Source organism: Argiope bruennichi, chromosome 2 (genome assembly GCF_947563725.1).
Source record: "Argiope bruennichi chromosome 2, qqArgBrue1.1, whole genome shotgun sequence".
NCBI lineage: Eukaryota > Metazoa > Arthropoda > Arachnida > Araneae > Araneidae > Argiope > Argiope bruennichi.
In genome coordinates, this window is record NC_079152.1 from 48,059,929 (window position 1) to 48,080,207 (window position 20,279).

Sequence of the window (20,279 nt, forward strand, 5' to 3'; positions counted from 1 at the left end):
TGAAAAACGATTTCATAAATTTAATGGCCTACTAATAGAACTTAGTTGAAAGTGTATTTAAGAAGTGTACTTAAAAGAACAATAGTTGCGAGACAGTTACAGTTAGATGATTCACTGTTGAGATACGATTAATGCACGTATTTCAGAAAGCCTAGTGTGTATTTTGGACTCTTTATTTTCCAACCGATTAAAAGCAAAGCTTGACACAATACTGTAACTGTAATCATAAAATTATATATCAAATGTTCAGATATTTAAGACTTCCAATTTTTGAGTCATCACGTTTACATGCCTTTGAAAGTGCTGGCCTATAGATGGCCAACCCCTTCTTGAATTTGGTTTTAAATTGATGCGGATAAACCTTTCGGATGTCAAATGTTTACACTCTAGATTAGATGTTTTCCAGCTATCTGTCTTCGTTTTATAGTTATTGTGTTAATTTTTATTTTGAATAAATTCAATATTTGATAGAAATTGGAATCAATACAATATAATATTCAATACAATTCATTCAATATTTGATTGAAATTGGAATCAATACAATATAATATTCAATAAAATTCATTCAGAGATTTCATTGAATGAATGTCTTTCCATATTTGATAGAAATTGGAATCAATACAATATAATATTCAATACAATTCATTCAAAGACTTCATTAAATGAACTTCGCTCAATATTTGATAGAAATTGGAATCAATACAATATAATATTCAATACAATTCATTCAGAGACTTCATTGAATGAATTTCGTTCAATATTTGATAGAAATCTATAAATTTAGGTTAAAAATATACACCAAATTTTTTTCGTCTAGCTCAAAGGGCTTTTAAAATTATTTTGTTCGAACAAATAGATATAACCTTATTTTTTTTAATGTGTTATTCGGATTTAAGGAGGTCTGAAACGTGGAGATTCGTCAAAATCTAATTGATTTTTTTTTTGACATTAACACTATTTTCTCTTTTTATATCTTGAATACGAGAAAAATAATAACTGAATTCAAAATATGTTTTTAATATTAATTTTTAAATGATTATTTTATATAGAAATGTAATAGACTTTTGATAAAAAAAAAAGATTGTTTATAGTCAGATTATTTTTAAGCATAGAGAATAAATATTATTAGACAATATATTTATTAGAAAAAACAGTAGAAATATCACTTTCATTCAGATCCTATCTTATTATTGCTGTTAAATTAATACTTGTTAACGAATTTCTTACATTTACAGCATTTGTGTTTTTCATATAGATGAAAATGAATGTTTTCTGGGATATTAAATCTGAATATTTTCGTCACAATCTACAGTTTTGGAGCAGCAAGTTGGATTTTGTGTTAAAAAAAAAAAAAAAAACCTACTGCACCGACAGTTTTGGTCCAATGCGCCAAACTAGCATTCGGAGAATTTCTAAATATCTGTCGATTTCTCTTCGAAATTTTCTTCAGATTTTTTTTATTAATCTCTATAATAGTTTTCCTTTTGTTACTTTCCTTTGGAGATTTTTAATTTTATTACTCTTCTAATACATGGTTTATTATAATCATTTATTGCACTGTTGTCTTTCTATTTGCTGTTATTTTTAAAATGAAATAGTTTTGTAAAAGAAAATATGTTGTATAGTCTTGTAATTATATATGATTTATGGATATAATTTATTTTAGAATTACCGGTTTACTAGTCTTTTGCATTTCGATTTGTAAAAAACAGCAGTTTTGCTATTATATAGAGAGATTTTTTTTTTGTTCTATGTTATTAAGCTGTCATTTTTTTAGTATTGTTATCTTATAAAAATTAGATAAAGCAATAATAATTCTTCACAAATCATTGAATTATATTATATAAATATATTTTTTACTTTGATTTCCGAGTTCTAAAATTATGTTAAAAATCTGGCAGAGAAACAAAAAAGGTTTTTTAAAAAAATGCTCGCTTTTTTTTATTTCAAATGATTAGTCTTTTATTTTATTTTTTTCAATAATGATAAGCCCTTAACTATTACTTTTTCCTTCTTATTCTTCATAGAAAGAAAAAGTAAATACTATTCTAATTTTATTTTCCTTCCTTTTATTTTCAAGTTCATGTCAGCATGTTTGCATCTTCCTAGAACTTATTTCATCTCTTCTCTTTAATTTTGTATTTAAATGCTCGAAATCTTGGGAAATTATGCTGCGCAAAATAATTATGAGCATAACTCAACGTTTTGTTAGTAAAATGCTTCCTTTGCGACACCTTATATGCAATATGCTATAAAATTATTTTTCATTTATTTCTACACAATGGAATAACTGAAAATTATATTAATAATTATCCTCTATAAAGAAAAATCCAAAATTATATAGTTTTATATAATTTATCACTAAAAGTAAGATTACTTGAGTTTGAAAATTAAAATTCTTGTCCTCATATGAAAATCAAATTCAAAAAGTACATTGAAATAAAATTAGTTGAAAAGTTATTTTTATTTAAGTTCGAGTAGAAATAACAATATAGACAAAAGATTATAACAGACGTAAATTTTAGTAATTAGATTTTCAAAATACTAAAAATAGTTCACGCTTAGAATTTTTAAGAATTAAAATTCTCTAAATATTTCTAGATGGGAAACAGAGAAAGCAGTTTCTGCCTTAGAAAATGACAAAGAAGGTAATAAATTAAACTTTTATTTGCAATTTTTATATTTACTGTTATGATTAAGAAACTAAATTGTTTTTTTATAACTTGTAGACGATAGCAATGGAGCGGATATTGACAAAAATGATTTAAAGAATGAAATGCCTGAACATGTTTTCCACGCTTGGGAAGAATTGCAGTTTCTTAAAGGTCAACATGAAAGGTCCGAAACATTTTATAAGTATTTTTTTAAAATTATTAAAACTTATTGTTGCAGAAAATCCCCCCCCCCAAAAAAAGTCGTTTCATTCATTATGAAATCAGCATATGTTGAAAGAAGCATAAAATCTTTTGTCAGAATTTGGAATTTTGCTTTCAACCTGTAAGATTATTATATTACATAAATATTATCCCTCAAAATAAGAATATTAATTGGAATGTTTCTTTTTTGTTTACTTTTTCAACATAAATATATTTCATGTCGACTGATATGAATAAAAAATTAATTTTGTAGAGGAACAAGACTCTTTATAACTTCTTTATGAGGCAGCTGAAAATAATAGACAAGTTTCCGGAACAGTTATTTAATTATTTTCTAAGTTCCACATTTCACAAGACAAAACAAACGCGGACACGAAAATACACGACACTAGCGTACAATCTAATAATGACAGCCAAGAAGGATAGAGGTAGATATATTACCTTGATGTTAATAAGGTAACGCCATCTGTAGAATAAAAGGGGAAAGCAGTAGAGTTAGGCAACCGCTACAATTTTAGTATAATTATATGAATATTTTAATAAGTATAAGTATAAAGTATCAAATCACTTTTCGCCTACGTATTGTACAATGAATGTTGAATAAAAATTATTATTTGATCAAAACAGTTTCCTAACGTGTTTCACTCGGAATTTATTTTGTATTGGTAGATTTCTTAATTTTTGGCTCTTTGTTTCAGAAGAAGTGTATTCTGTCTTTATAAAAATATATTTTACTATGCTTTCCTTAATTAAAATTGATATCACATTCATTCATTGTAGATTCATTTTTGATCTCTTTATTTCTTTTTATTTTTTTGTCATAATTTTTTTATTTATGAACCTGAGAATCTAATGGAGCCTGCTTAACATGCTTTGTTGTGTTCATCATATAAATATTCGCAAATAAAATTATATTTAATTTATCATTTCCTTAAAATCTAATTTTTTTCGTATTGTGTTTTCTTCGTTTTCTATTCATATGATGCTTTCTTTTCTCGAATACTTTGCTATTTGATTTAGATATGAGTTGATTAGATATTTTAGGTATTCGATTAGGTTGAAACATAAATTTGAATATAAATTCTCATTTTTATTTTATTTTTAGTTTCAGTTTTAAAAAAATAGGTACGTTTCTGTTTCCAATGTTATCTTTATTTTGTCTTTATGTGAATTAGAAGCCAATTTATGTCAATTAGAAGCCAAGTTAAATCATGGAATTGATTTAAGGTATTCGATTAGGTTGAAAACATAAATTTGAATATAAATTCACATTTTTATTTTATTTTTAGTTGCAGGTTAAAAAAATAAGTACGTTTCTGTTTCCAGTGTTATCTTTATTTTGTCTTTATGTCAATTAGAAGCCAAGTTAGAGCAGATTATTGACATGTAATTGATGCCTACTTAAAAACATTTAAAAACTTTAAATGCATTTTCTGGTGGACGAGTTTTTTCATAATTTTACTGCACGAGTGTCGTCATATCTCAAAAAATAATCAAGATATATTAATGAAATTTATAATTAGTGTTCGTTATGTTATGCAAAATGTAATGAACTGTGGATTTGATGCTGAATGCTCTAGAAGTGGATTTATGCTTATTTCATGTAAATATTCTTGAAAAAATTCCAAAATTTCATATATTATGCAAAAAATTTTATTTTTGAATATAATTCTTATATAATAATTAGTTACACGATAAATGTTACAAAGAAAATTGAAAGCTGTAACAGTTTTTGTTCTCTAAAACAATCCTGATTTTTTGTAAATAAATGCTAAAATTTACATCAAAATATGCTTTTTCTTCAAAAGCTACATATATATTTAAATAATCACATTTTTATTCATTATTTTATCTTTATATTAATAAAAAACACCATATAAACATTAAAATATTTGCTTTTTTTTATGAAAAATCCTCTCCGAACCTAGTCGGATAGCTTAACTGAAATTTATACTACGGAGAATGTAGTATTAGTTACTCATAAACTTCTCACCCATTAGGTACTTGGAGATGCGGCAAGATTGTGAGAATGATTACCAAAGTTGCAAAAACAAAACTCTCTCAGTGACGGAGTCTCTTTCTGAAAAGGCTAGTTCGAGGGAGCAAAGAGAACTTCTGCATCTGTTAACTCGGGTGTATGAACTCGAAATTGAAAGTATCCTTTAATAAATAACGCAATTTTGTGATGTATATTTACTAAGAATTCTGTACTTTTTTATTTGTCATCAAAAATTATTTTTAAATTATATTTGCTGTAATCATCTGTATGAATGGATTTTTTTATTATTATTTCTTTAGTTGAATATTGTTAAATGTTTTCTAATATGTTATTCTAATAATTTGGGATCAGTTCTTTTCGCAAAGATCTCAAAGTCGAAATTTTCCCCGAATATAATGATTTTTTATTTGCATTGATTCGTAAATGATAAAGTAAAATACACTGATTTCAACGCAATGGTCATTGTCAAAAGAAATTTCCATGTTTATTTATATTGAAATTGCAATACAGATGTAAAACTTTGGGTTTTTTAAAGTACTACTATACGAGAGCTTTGGACACAAATTAAAAATTACAAATACTTTCCATTTCATTATATTATTTACTCCATTCCAAGATCGACTCAGCCCAATGTTGTAGAATTTTTTGATCACCTTTCTTCCTTGGGAAAAGAAATCTGAGCGCGAAGGAAGGCTGCTTTCACTTTCTCGGAATAGCATAACCATGCTTACGGAAAAATAAAAATGTTTCCATAATGATGTAATACATTTTTGAAACATTTATACATGTATGCCGAAACACAATACATAATAGAATATAACACATATAGTACAATATATGTGTATAAGTAATAATGCCTTATAAAATTGTGTAATACATATAGCAGACAAAAAAGAAAAGAAAATAGTAACTCCATAGTTATGATTACTTTACCATTATATAACACCATTTGAAAAAAAACTACTGTTATAAAATTCACCATGAATTATTAAATAGAAATAATGTAATTTTTGAGAATAAAATATTTTTCAAAATCAAATACTCTAAAATCATATACATCTAAGATACCAGACAAATGAATAGAGAAAATTTAACACCTGAGAGTCTGTTATCTAATTATATATTTGTCTAGAAAATTCGAAAGCATTTACAGATCTTGGACAGGGAGTATCGTTCAAGATCTGTGAAGGCTTTTCTTTTGTATAAATTAAGTTAAAAAATTTTAGATTTTCATTTTGAGCCAGAGATATAAAAAAGGATATTTGCACATTTATGCATTTTATAATTCGTTTTGTTTATTGTATCAGTTTAAAAAAATATGTAGGTTGTTGAAATATATTTATTAAAAAATATAAAAATATTTTTTATCTCACTGAAATGTATTTTAAAATCAATATCGGCAAAAAAAATTCCATATTAATTCATGAAAAGGATTGTTAGTATAAATACCGGATATTAGAAAGTAATATAAATTACATAATCTGTAAACTTGCAGCTCAAACACTGGTGATCTAGAATATTTATGAATTTTTCCTCAAAGAAAGTCAAAAGAAACAATATATAAACTTATAGAGTTACTTTCTAACATATTATGTAAATTGCACTTCTTGCTCATTAAACAAAAATAAAAAAAAAAAACGATTTAACTAAAAGAAACATCAGTAATCTGCATCTGGAATTAAATTTGTAAAATCTATAATTTTTTTGTGCGAAAATTTGACAACATTATATTCCTAAGCTGTTAACAGAACTAGAAATGCAGTCTGCTCAGCTGAGCAGAGAACACGAGCTTCGTTGCAGAGATCTAATGATTCTGCGCTACGACAGACAGCGACAGCTCTGCGACGAAATCATCACCAAACAGCGAATCTTAATAGATGGTGAGCAAAAGAAGTTCTCTCTCAGCGCAGTTGTCATTTACAATTTTTATCGTAACTATTTTTTGTAATAAATAAAAAACATCAGGCATATTTGTAATGAATGTGAGTTGTGTAAAAACATCAGGCATATTTGGAAAAATATGTTGTTTATTACTGTAAGCGAATTAAATAACAATACTATGTCTGTAATAAGTTTATTATATTAACCTCTTCAGCCATTAATTATATGATAAACGATGAAAAAATAATAAAAAAAGTTATACTAAACTGATAACCATATCGTATAAATCTATGGAGTAAAGCTATAAAAATATAGCAATAAATAACTAAATATAAAAAATAATATCTCTCAAAAATTAAATTCATTTTAGGATTATCAAAATTTATTTGTATGATGAATAAAATATGATTCATGCGTAAAAATCTTTGTTTTCTAAAGATTTTATTTTTGTGTTGCATCTTGTAATCGATGCCAAGTTCTTTTGCTACACGTATTAAAGAAAATATAGTTTAATTTTAAAAATAACTATTCAGCTTATTTTTAAATTAACTTGATTTGATTGCACCGTCTGGAAAGAGCCGTGGATTGCACCGAGTGTTTTTTACCTGAAGCTTAATACTCTGCACAGTATGATAATATATGCTTATCTAAGTGTATTCTATCATTTAGGGATTTTGAAATAGTTGAAATAGTTTCTCGTTGGTGTAGGAATGGTGTTCAAAGTAACAAAATCTATTAAAGCAAATTATTTTAGATTTAAAAATTTTGAAGAACGTTACGTTGGACAGAAAAATTATTTGAGTAATATAAAAATATTAAATTCTTAGAGGCAATGAAAAATTTAGATATATGCTTTGTATTTCTTTATGTAATTCATTTTTTTCGTTGTTTTAGCTTTAGCTACTGGGGAAAAATCTAAAAATGGTAAGTTATTTTCTTGATGATTTTTTTTTTTTTTTTTTTTGCAAAAATGTTACAAAAGCAAAATAAGTAGATAGTTAAAATTAGAATTTTTTTTTTATTTCTCTATTTACCGCTAACTGAAACGTGCAATACGTTTACAAAATGATGTTATTCTAAATGAAAAAAAGCCGTTTTATTTCTAAATGAAAAAAAATTAATTTAGAATTGGCAATCATCAATGATTAAGAAAACATTTTAACTAATACGCGTATCAAATGGTCCATATTTCTCCCACTTTATATATAGAACCATTGATTCTGAATTCTGATAAATTATTTGTGAATTTATGAACAATTTATTGTAATATCTTCTTTAAATTTCAGTAAAACTGAATTTTAACATCTCTTTATTTATTTCTGAAGCAAACTATTTCCTTGTAAAGAGCTAAAATAATGCTGGGGATGAATAATTGTAATTGCGTATTTTCAATTATGTTGTATAAATTATTTTAAACTGTTTTTGTATTTATAAGGTTCGATAGTTTTATTTTTCTTTTAAATGTTTTTTAAAAATTGTGTTAAAAAATTACTGAATTTCAAAAAAATTTCAAAGATGTATTTAGACGAAAACAAATTTTGTATTACACATACTTAAATAACAGTGGAAAACATCCCTACAGTTATTATTTGATACAAATGTTCATTCAATTTTTCTATATATCAACAGCCAATGCCAGAAAAGAGCTAAACGAACTGTATCGTATCTACCAACAAGAAATAAATGATTTGAATAATGGAAGACATTCCGATCTTGGGCAGCTCAGTCTTTACGATAGTCTTTACCGAGTGAGTATCGTTGTCATTTTCTATTTTAAAAAATCCTGCCGTTTTTTAACATATAAATAAGTGATAATATCAATAAAAGATATTGTAAAGTTTTAATCCAACTTATTTCTACTCTTCCTACATTAATCCCCTGTGGGATGCGATTTTTCATTTTAATAATATTTAGAACAGAAATTCGAAAAAAAGAAGCGAAGATCCTAATTTGAATTCGGCCCCTGTTTCTTAACTATTCTCTAATGCGATGTTTAACTTATTTTGCAGCCAACATCTAGCGGACTGCGTCCTTTGGGTAGTAGTGGTAGCATGTTGGAACTTCATCAGCTGGAGTCCAGTAAAAGCCCAGATTCTAGGACATCTAGAATTCAAAATCCTTTGCCACCCATAGGTGCTCAAGGGTAAATAGTGGTTTTTATTTACTTCATTTTTATAATACTACAAGTCGCTTTTGGCGACCAACTCGTTCATTGGGGATATTGTTTATACTTAAAGTTATTTAAATCGCTAAAATATAACTTCATGTCTATGATTCAGCCAAAATGCCAGATATTAAAACCAGATTAATTTAATTTTCTTACTTCTGTTTGTTGTGTACATGGAACTTTCCACTGCAGAGCAGTCTCATGACATCGTAGTCTTATTAAAATGTCCAGTCCAACTGTTTTCTGAATTTTTATGTAATGTCATTTCACTTTTTTATTCTTCTAGTAGATTGCACAGATTTTAAATAAAATCCTTCTTCTTTAACTTTCAATACTGGAAGAAAATTACGTAGTTAGTTATTGAATGAAGCAATGAAAATATTTCGAATTTCAATATAACAATGTTATTAATCTATTGTTGCAAATTTTAAAAAAATATATACGATTTAAAAAATTGCAAAAATTTAACAAATATTATCATGATTATTAAACTAGTATGATTAAAAAGACAATTTTTAGAATTATGAAACGATGTAAAATTCATTTTTGCTGAAATAGTTTCAGAAATTACATATTGTTCAGAAATTATATACTCTTTACATATTGTTTCTTTCGTATTATAAATTTACAAGTTCTCTGTAAGGATTCCATACCAAATTTCATGCATCGAGATCAAAGCATTTTTTAATTAACAGGTTCAGAGACAAATATCACTCCAAAACTATGCAAGAATTTGTTTTCAGTCTTTACGACATCTTAAGCGTGAGAATTCGCCAAAATTCTTGAGTTTCTTCTCTTACTAGATGTTTTTTACCCGTGGCTTTGGAATAGTTTAAATTTGATGGGATTTTGAATTCTCTTAGCAATTTAAAATACTTCATAAACTGAATAGTAAATTATATTATAAAAAATTATCTTTCTTTAGATTTCATTATAATAATATTAAAATTTGACATTTCTCTGTTTTTAATTAGATAAAACTGTAAAAGGAAAAATTCTTTGAAGCTAACTATTGGATATTTTCTCAACATTTAAACTATATAGTAATGAAAACCTTTATAATTTTTCGCAAAATACACTGCAACTGCTTGATTCTGAATGTTTTCGCTCTCTTAATAATATAAAATTCAATAATTCCTATTTCTCTGACAGAGAGACTGGTGACAGTGACAAACGCTTGTTCCTAAGACGGAAACGTCAACCGTACCGAAGGGGTTCTGACGACGACAGCATCGGACCACCCCATCTGCCGCCACTTTCCAACAATCCCTTAGACCTTAGAACTCGCAGAGCAAATTCTCGATTTTCCAATTCATCGTCCAACTCTTCTACTTCTGTGACCGATAGAAGGTACATTTTATTAAATTCTGTAGAGTGATTATTTTGCCTAAAATAAACTTCTATATGAAAAGTGTATTTCTTTTATTAAAAAAAAATAGCTTAAAAAAGACTCATATAGATATTAAGCTGTTTGTGAGAGAAAATAGAAAAAAAAATACCTAACATAACTTTTGTAATTATTTGGAAAAATATTGGAATATTTCCATACTTTGTGAAGTATTCTTTATTTGCGAGGAATAATAGTTATTGAAATATAGTGAGTTAAATCCCGAAAATTATTTTTAATTAAAAAGATAGAAAGAGGTGAACTAAAACGCAACTTTCATACATTTTGTAATGAAAGAAAAATATTTCCAAATATCTTGATGCAGTGCCAAAAAAAAAAAAAAAAAAAAAAAATGTCTAATTTAACTTAAAATGTTTTATTGTAAATATTTTTGTCTAATTTACTTAAAATGCTGATATTATTAAAATTGAATTGTTTATATTTATAAATCTTTAAAAAACATAAACCTTAAATTATTTAATTTTTTTAAAGAATTATATATTCCGTATCTCGGCAATGGTCTGTAAATAAAGTTTGTAATCCTTCTGTGTCGTATTTATACAGTTTTGTATTACAATAGTTTTAAGTTACATCATTATATATCACATTAACAGCATGATATAAATAAATGATGACTCATTTATACGTTGAAAACTCCAAACAACAGCTTCTCTTTAAAAGTATCTGCAATTTATAAAATCTTTAAGGAAGCATGATTTCAAATACACTCCCGAGAGGTTGGAAATTTCCTCTGCTGGTAGACAGAGCATGCTAGATTAAGCAGTTCTGCTCACTTTTTAAACTATACCAGGTCATGTTGCCGATTCTAAATAAATATTTCAATCAGTAAGATTTATTCTATTCGTTTCTGGTTAATTTTCTTTCCGAAAAAGGAAATGAACAAATACAAGCATGCATGTGTGTGTGTGTGTGTGTGTGTGTGTGTGTGTGTGTGTGTGTGTGTGTGTGTGTGTGTGTGTGTGTGTGTGTGTGTGTGTGTGTGTGTGTGTGTGTGTGTGTGTGTGTAATTATATTTTAAATCTTAATTAATATCCTAATATTTATCTTAATTTAGTCCGTATTGACTACATTCTAAAATGTTCTCTTATTTCCTGACCCGATTCCCATTTTTTTTCATTTATTTAACCATACATGCGCTCTTTAAAATAGCAGATCTCAACATTTCTCACACTCCGAGTGAAAGGATAAAAATCCATAATGCTGACAACATTCTTTCAAAGGTACCCAAGATTTCCTTTCCTAAATCTATACGTGTCAAAGAAATCTCTATAAAAATATCATTGTAAAATCACTGAACAGAAAATTTTTGGTCTCTTTTACTCCTGTGTCGCGATGTAGACTGAGGATATATTTATAATTGTTTTTTGTACAAATTAGGTCTCCCGGGATGAAATAAATCGAAGTTAAAAATTCATAAGTGTCTTCTATTTGGCCACGCATATGATAAAATATATTTACACACACACACACACACACACACACACACACACACACACATATATATATATATATATATATATATATATATATATATATATATATATATATATATATATATATATATATATATATATATATATATATATATATATATACAAAAGTATTAGAATCAAGTTAATAGGAAAAACAAAAATCAAATAAAAATTAAACCAAAAAAATTATTAAAAAAAAGAATCCGGCCTGAAGACTTTTTCAAGGGTCACCCTCAGGCAGGGATTCAAATAAAGGGATTTTTTCTGTGAGGACATACAGACATTGTCTAATAATGATTCCTCGTGACCCGAAAATCCCCTGAAATTTAATAATTTTTTTGGTTTAATTTTTATTTGATTTTTGTTTTTCCTATTAACTTGATTCTAATACTTTTGTATCAATTCATCTGTGTTTTAGAAGTAGCTGCAATTGCGCTCTCTAAATACTATGAAGTTCCTTTTTGGTTTTAGTTTAAATAGGTAATAAATTTTAGTTGCGATTTCGAAACTGTTTTGTTTCGTTTTCATTTTAGTTTCGTTTTCAAACTTTTTCTTACTTTAGATTGGTTATATATATATATATATATATATATATATATATATATATATATAATGATAAGTGCTCATAATTTCATATTTTTTTCGCAGTTACAGATCATCGTCCATAACTAGTCCCCTTGAATTCGTGCCCTATTCGAATACAAGTTCTAATGGTGGAAGCAGTGATTCTTCTGATCCTACTCGTGAAGTAAGTGTCCAAATATATAACATAAATGATGTCATTTCATTCATGTCACATGTTTCTGGAATTTGCGTTTTAACGAAGAAATGCTTTTAAAGTAGTACTATTCACCATTAAATTTTAATATAAAAATAATAAATCGGAAACGGCAAATTTAGTAAATTTTCAGTTCATGCTAAATGTTTAAATATGAAAGCACTAAAATTTTGAATATGAAAGTTATTAAATTCTTTCACTATAAATCTCGAGCTTCAAGTTTTTTAATGTATTTTTTTCACTGTGCATATGGTTTGTTTGTGGATTATTCCAGATACATTGGCAATGAAGTAAATTTATGTTTATGTGCGGTATTATAATTTTACTGTGCTAAATCGTATAAAATCATTGATATGTAATTATTACATGGCCCTGGATAGGAGCATTATAAATTGAATGTGTTTATTTTGGTACGTAAGAAACAAAAAAGAATTTCTCTTAAAATTAAAACAGAAAAAATAAAATTGTTATATATTTAATTAAATATATTTCAAAACTAATAAAAATCGTATAAACTAGCACATTTAATGCGATAATAAAGAAATTTGCTTACATGTTGAAGTACCACAAAAACTAGTTCTAAAACTCTGATACAAAGTACAAAGCTTTGGTACCTATATTCATAACTTGACGCGTTCTCTATTTAGTATCAAAGCGATTGATATCCCTGTCAATGGCATAATATTGTCACATAGATACTTTAGAATAGAACTCAACGACGCACACAAGAAGTAGAGCTAAACCAATTTATTAACTCGACTCTGAACTGAGAACACAGTGACTGACAGATCTTCTGCTTTTATACTAGCACAGAAAGTTCCAGAATACTTTTCTGGAGACAGTAAGAAAAGTCCAGAACACTTGTCTCGTAAACTAAAGAAAGGTCCAGATTCTTCTGAAACATGAAATAAAGGGAAACATAAAATCAAGAAATTAAATATTTACACAAACATTGAAGACATTGTCGCTAGAGACATTGAATCGCATTGTCTCTAGCGGGATTCGAATTCACAATCTCTTGATTACGAGATCAGTGCTATGACCATTCGGCCAGGGAGAGTAGACTGCCTCTTTTCAATGCGGCAGTATTTTACTATGTGATAATGGTAATTAATACTAATAATGGTAATTAATATTAACGTAAGGGATTTTCCTTGAGATGTCATAATTGGTGCTCATGCAATGATGAGAACAGCATTTCGCAGGTAAAAAATGAAATTTGGATTTTTACGAACACCGGTAGCAAGACAAAATCATGAGTACAATAAAAATGGCAAAACCTATAATTTCAGCGTAGTTGTTAAAAAAAAAAGAAAAGAAAATGCTGATTATAATGGATATTTGATGAGTGAAAAAAAGTAGCATGATCTGATTAATCATATCTTCAACTTTATGAGAAGCTGAAGGAATTTGTGCCCGATGTAATTCCCATGAAGCCACAATTCCCGCCTATGAACGGGAAACTGATTAGCTGGTGAGGTGTAGCATGTTTATTTAGTTATATTTACGTTTCGTTTTAAAAGAAAACAAGAAATATTTTAGAATGGATTTAGTCATTTGAACTATAGCCAGATATCATAAATAACAGTGCTCTCGGCATCCGCTCTCCAAACCTTTCCACCGCATCAGCTGAAGAACATTTAGCTGGTCTTACATCCTATTTCCAGACTAGTTTTTAGGCTTTCAATTCCGCAACCCTCCAGTCAGAAAGATTTTATCTTACCTCAAGGCAACCATGGACCAAAATAGAACAGAATTAGCTCAATAAGAAAGCACTGGGCTTTTTTATACATATTTTGCTCATTCAGGAAGCATAGGGATCACTGAAATGTATTTTGCTCAATAAGAATACCTTTGATACATATTTTACCAATTCTGAGAGCATAAGGACCGTTGATATGTATTTTGCTAAATCATAAAGCATTGAGACCTTTGATACATATACAAATGGGTGATTGATTATAAATAGTTGACTTCTGACGTTATTGTTTGTGTTCCTTGGCTTTAGTATTACGCCAGTTCCAACAGATAAATGCATCTTCACACATTGTCAAGATGTTTTATTTCAATAACATTATACAGTAGACTCCCGATTATCCGCTGGCGGCTTATCCGCGCCTGCAGCACTAAGTTTTTTTTTTTTTTTTTTTTTTTTTTTTTTTTTTTGCTTCTAAGCAAAGAGAAAATGCTTCCAAAGCAAGAAGCAAACACAAATGACTGATTTCTTCAAAAAGGTGTAGTTTTACAGTTATGCTTTTGTAATTACATAATACATTACAGTATTAAAACAGTACATATGTATTAATTTTTCTGTGTATCCTTGACGCCTCTCGTAAGTACAAAGCACTTTCCTGTTTTCATTAACAAAATGCATTTTAGGTTAGTTTTGAGTGATATACTAAAATAGTGAGCATTAGTTAAACATTTCCTGTTGTTTATTTTACGTTTTATTGTACATAAAACGATTTTTCAAAGTTGGAATGACTGTTTTCTCTTTTGCTATACCCGTTTTTAGCTTTTTTCGGATTATCAGCGATTTTTGTTATCCGTGGCGGCCGCGCCACCCAATTCCGCGGATAATCGGGAGTGTACTGTATTAAGCTTTTAATTTTATTATTCCCATCCAAATTCTCTGATTTGAGTGGACTTCAGAACACACTCGAACTGTATAATGTTTTAACGAAAATATGACGTGTATGCCTACAGGATATTTCCAAGAACTTTAGGAATCCATTTAAAGCCTATTTCTGAATTTTTTGCTTCTGAGAGGAATTTAGCGAGTCATATTAGGTTGCTGTTCTTTGTACATAAATGTACATTCAAGAAATATTATGTTATATTAAGTATATCTTGCATAAAATGATTCAATGCCTTTTTTACAGAAATTAAAGAAAGTAGAAGAATTTGAAGAACCTTTGAGGAAAAGATTTGGAATATTACCTTCTCTAAGGTTACGCAGAGGAAGAGGTACGAGTTCGGATTCAGAAGTTCTGATTTACAACAAAATAGGCGGTGAGTTCCAGTATGAAAGATTATTCTCTGTTTTCCTTTTTTGTCATTTTATTAAAAAAATATTTTTAAAAATTTCCAAAATTCAAATTAAAAAATTTGTGCAAAATTTCAAAATCAATCGTTTTATAGTTTTTTTTTTTTTGGTAGCTGGGTAATTTAACATAAGAAATTTAAATGTATTATACCAAAAAATTTCTATGTAATATCTTTAAAAGAAATTTTTGATATGAAAACTATCAGTCTGCAACGATACTAATTGGTCCTTATTATATTTTTAAAGGAGTTTACTTTTAACATAAAAAGGCTATAATAAAAGAGAGGCAAAAATCTCTGCTAAATTCTTAGTTTGGTACAAAGAGACAGTTATTTCAAATAACAGCTATTTTCTGTTCCATATTTGATAAATATACCAAACATAGAGAAATTTGAACGTATTATTGAATATTTTCTTCTCTAAGTTAAAGTTATTGTGAATTTTATTTATATTGCTTTTTTAAAGCAAAAATAAATTTATAGGGAAGAATGCATTCACTTTGAACAAAGTCAGATATATCCGTAACAAATGACTTTTCCGAGAATCATAAATAGAAATGTGATTTCGCAATAGTGCAAGAAAAATTTCTAGATCCTATTACTGAATTGATATTTTAAAAGGTTTCTTTTTGAAAGAGATTATTTCTTGCCATTTTGATACTAGATGAATAATTGTTTGATGATTCTTGCGTCTAAAGGATTTGTGTAACATATGTCTATATTTCCTGATTTTGTTTAAATTTGTAATTGTCAACTTATAGAGTAGTTTCTACTTGAGATGTACAGATGCATAATTTTTTTTAAATAAAATGAAGAAAGATGTTTCAAGATTAAAATTTCCTTCAAAAATAGATAAATGACAATAAAAATATTTTTATGAAAAAAAAATAATTTTAAAAGAGCATAGCAAGAAGACAGCAATTAAAATCTAGAAAAAAAAATCATATTGATTTTCTATATACAACAATAAGAGGAAATTTTGCGATTTTGCAATGTTTTTTATTAATATGTCATTTTTAAAGTATTATAGATTTTAATTAAGTCAACTACTATTAAGAAACTAAAATAATTTAATAATTATTTAATAATAATAAACTGGTTTTCTGATAAATAAAATGAAAATAAATCCGTAAAATGATATACCAAAAAATAGGCTTGAATAATTTTATTTGCTTTAATCACTATAATACATAAAATACTCATATGATGTAACGTTTTTCACCCACCCAACAAAGAGATGGTTTTTAACAATTAATATCTTGTATAAATACAAAATATTCCCACTTGTACCGAAATAATCTAATCATTCAACAAATTTATTAATTGTATCTCTTTGGCTGCGTTGGATTGCTTGAGATCCAAGCACTGAAGGTTCTGGTATCCAGGCTCATGCTAATGGTAACTCCTCTTGCCAATAACATGAAGATATGGAGAAGATAAAATTTTCAGGTCATGAGTTTTATAGATCCCCATGGAGAGGAGAAATTAAAGTGTTTATTTCATTTTTAACATGATATGGGTCGAATATTGATACCAGAAAGCCATTTGCCCTTTCTAATTGACTGGTGACTAGGGATTGCAATACCGGTATACAGGGATACCGAATACCGGTATTTTGAGCCATTTTTACAATTTTGTAATACCGGTATTCACAAATTTAAATACCGGTTTTTCGGTATTTACTAGAAATTTTTAAAATTGTCTCCACTATATGTTGAGGTATCGCGAACATAGCAAAATAGCATACGTTTTTGTTTTTATGTCTCCCTAATGGGAGAAATTAATTAGCTAATTAATGGCTTAATTAATTGCTTAAATCTAAATTAGCGAAACATGGATTATCCCTGAAAGAAAATATTGTATCCATAACGACTGATGGAGCAACAATTATGAAAAAAGTTGGAAAGTTGATTGGTGCAAATCAGCAGTTGTGCTATGCACATGGAATTCAATTAGGAGTAATAGATGTATTATGCCAAAAATATAAAGAACAGAAGAATCAAAATACTGAGGATATAGAAACTTCGGATTCCAACTATATTACATTGAAAAATCGCACAGAAGAAAGGCATACTGAAATAGAAAATGTCTTATGGTATTTACATAATTCTAATGATTTTAAAAATGAAAATGAAAAGAAAAAAAAGAAAATAAACAATTCAAATCTGTTTAAGTTAGAGTAAAGTTTCTCAAAATTTTTTTCCCACAAACCTATCCACATTCAGAATTCGGTTCAATTATCGAAGATAATGATGTCACTTCTGTCGATAGTGAAAAGGAATTGTCTCTTGAACAAAAATTAGAATTAGCAATAAATAAAGAAAATCAAAGAACCAAAATACAATATAGAAATCAGCTACATCCAAAACTATCAGACGAGAAATCGATTTATTTGAAGATGAGGGATTTAGAGGTAAATACTTGAAAAAAGTATATCGCGCATTGCTAACAGTACCACCAACTGGTGTAGATGCCGAAAGAGCGTTTTCGACAGCTGGTAATTTTTACACAAAATTATTTTTCAGGCTAAATGACAGTACAATGGATGCATTACGTTTTTTTAGATCTAATTTCAAAAATTTGTAATAGTACCACAAACTGAATAGTGATATTTACACTTTTTTTGTGATTTAAATAAATAAGATGTTTCTTTACTTTTTTGTGATTATATACTGTTACAATTTATAAATTACAAATTATTTTTTGTGATATTTACACTCTCTAACAAAACTGGCAAATAAAACAAAGAAACACCTGTGTTTTCTTCCTTTTTCTAAAATTTCTAATACCGGTATTAAAACCGGTATCCCGGTATTAAGAATTAAAAAATACCGAATACCGGTATTGAAATTTTGGTCCGGTATTGCAATCCCTACTGGTGACGAAATAGATCGGAAAAAAATATATTATTCTCTATATCCTACTTACCTACACTATGCTATTGCTTCTTCAAAAGGTTGGCACAATTTGTAAATAACAATAAGTAACCAGATATTAAAAATTTAAAGAAAAGTAAAAAAAAAAAAAAAAACTTTGCTGTTATTGCTGCTGCTTATCCCCTTTGGACGGTACTCCAATTCACACCAAGTCCAAGAGATCGGGGAAAGAGGGGTGCAGTAGCTTGTGAGGGAACGGGCCCCTAAGCACCCTAAGACAGAAGTCTGACTTCAGCTAGTCTGAAGATGACACTCGTTTGTACAACCCCTTAATACAGAGGGGCTCTTTCACACACCTCACAGATAGTGCACAGGGTAAAGAACAACCATGCCTAAACTGGGACTCGAACCTTGGATGCCCAGTTCACCTGGAAAACGCACTACCCCCTAGGCCAGAACGCTTGTCAGGACTTTTTATTATGAATAAAGCTCAAGTTTAAACTTGAAATAAAATTTGTTGTTGTTGTTGCGATCATATCCTTATATTATTTTATACTCTAGATGATCTTATTTGCATTGAAAAAGGGCTTTTTTTCTTTTTTCTTTTTACTCAGGTAAAGAAGTTGGAAATCAGAATGGCAAAAAGATGTATCAGCAAGGTCGAAGGCAGGAGATAGCTGAAGTTAGAAGGAATAAAAACTGGTCTAACAGTAAAGCATTCGGATACTGACGAGTCTAGTCATTTTTTTTAGTGTGTACAAGAGATTCATGTTCGAATGGTTTGTCAAGTGGCTCCCACCTTGCATACAATCCTAGAAAAGCATTTACGAACGAGAAAATGACCATTTCTGTCCTCTCTTCCGTGTTGGAAACAACAACAAACTGTGCTTCCACTAAAATAATTCATAAATCAGGAAACACGACAAGAAAACTGACATGTTGTTTGAAATATTGTTGAAAAATGTGTTGCTTTTAAACTGTACAGAATTGTTCCTGAGTGTGTTCTTCTTTTGAATGACCGTAAAATTATTAAAATATTTAGATTACATAATTTTCATTTGAAAAAAACTCAAATTGAATTTGCGAGTTTTGTTTCATTTTCTAGCATTGTGTGTATGTTTTGATTTTTATGCTTTTTCCTGTGTCAGATGCCACAAGAAGTGAAAGTAAAATCAGTTGTGCTTTTTGTAGTGTATTTAAAATGTACATCTGTTTTTAAAGGAATAAAAGAATGTTCCATTCATAGATATTCTCTTACAATGGGATATTATTTGAATTCTGTCTCATTATTATTTATTTTTTTTAAAAAAAATATTTTTATAATTTTATATATTATATATATGTGTGTGTATATATATTAGTATATATATTAGATAATGTTCTCAGAGCGATTTAAAAATTAGTTTATAGTATTGCAGCAATTTTACACAACGGATATTTTTTAAACATTGCTTTTGAGGATATAATAATTACAAATAAACTCAAAATAAAATCTTGCTATAAAGAATTTCAGACGCAAGAAGGAAACTTCATTCATCTTGTTTGATATTAAAAAAAAATCCTCATTCGTTTCCTTATCCTTTTATTTAAAGAATATTATCAATTGTCTGTGGAATTGTCTGTGTTGTGGGAATTTCAAAGAGTAATAATACATTTGAAATATGTTTAAATTTCAAAGTTTATTGTATGTGATCGTAAATATGTGTGCATGTGTTTAAGAGGGTTGGAATCAGCTAGTTATATATACAAAGGAAATATACTCTTTAAAGTCATCTAA

The 20,279-nt window shown here is 28.0% G+C and overlaps 1 protein-coding gene across 1 annotated transcript in view; it reads left to right on the forward strand.

The window, feature by feature from the left end:
- Nucleotides 1-19,644, forward strand: part of LOC129959798 (kinesin-like protein KIF19) — a 101,669-nt gene extending 82,025 nt beyond the window's left edge. The window contains exons 13-23 of the mRNA XM_056072693.1: nt 2,602-2,648; nt 2,730-2,838; nt 4,877-5,031; nt 6,624-6,755; nt 7,651-7,680; nt 8,386-8,504; nt 8,766-8,899; nt 10,076-10,273; nt 12,452-12,551; nt 15,464-15,593; nt 19,117-19,644. Of these exons, the coding sequence (XP_055928668.1) occupies nt 2,602-2,648; nt 2,730-2,838; nt 4,877-5,031; nt 6,624-6,755; nt 7,651-7,680; nt 8,386-8,504; nt 8,766-8,899; nt 10,076-10,273; nt 12,452-12,551; nt 15,464-15,593; nt 19,117-19,232 (1,270 nt within the window). The 3' untranslated portion in view covers nt 19,233-19,644. The remainder of the gene's footprint in view (nt 1-2,601; nt 2,649-2,729; nt 2,839-4,876; nt 5,032-6,623; nt 6,756-7,650; nt 7,681-8,385; nt 8,505-8,765; nt 8,900-10,075; nt 10,274-12,451; nt 12,552-15,463; nt 15,594-19,116) is intronic.
- Nucleotides 19,645-20,279: the final 635 nt, after the last annotated feature.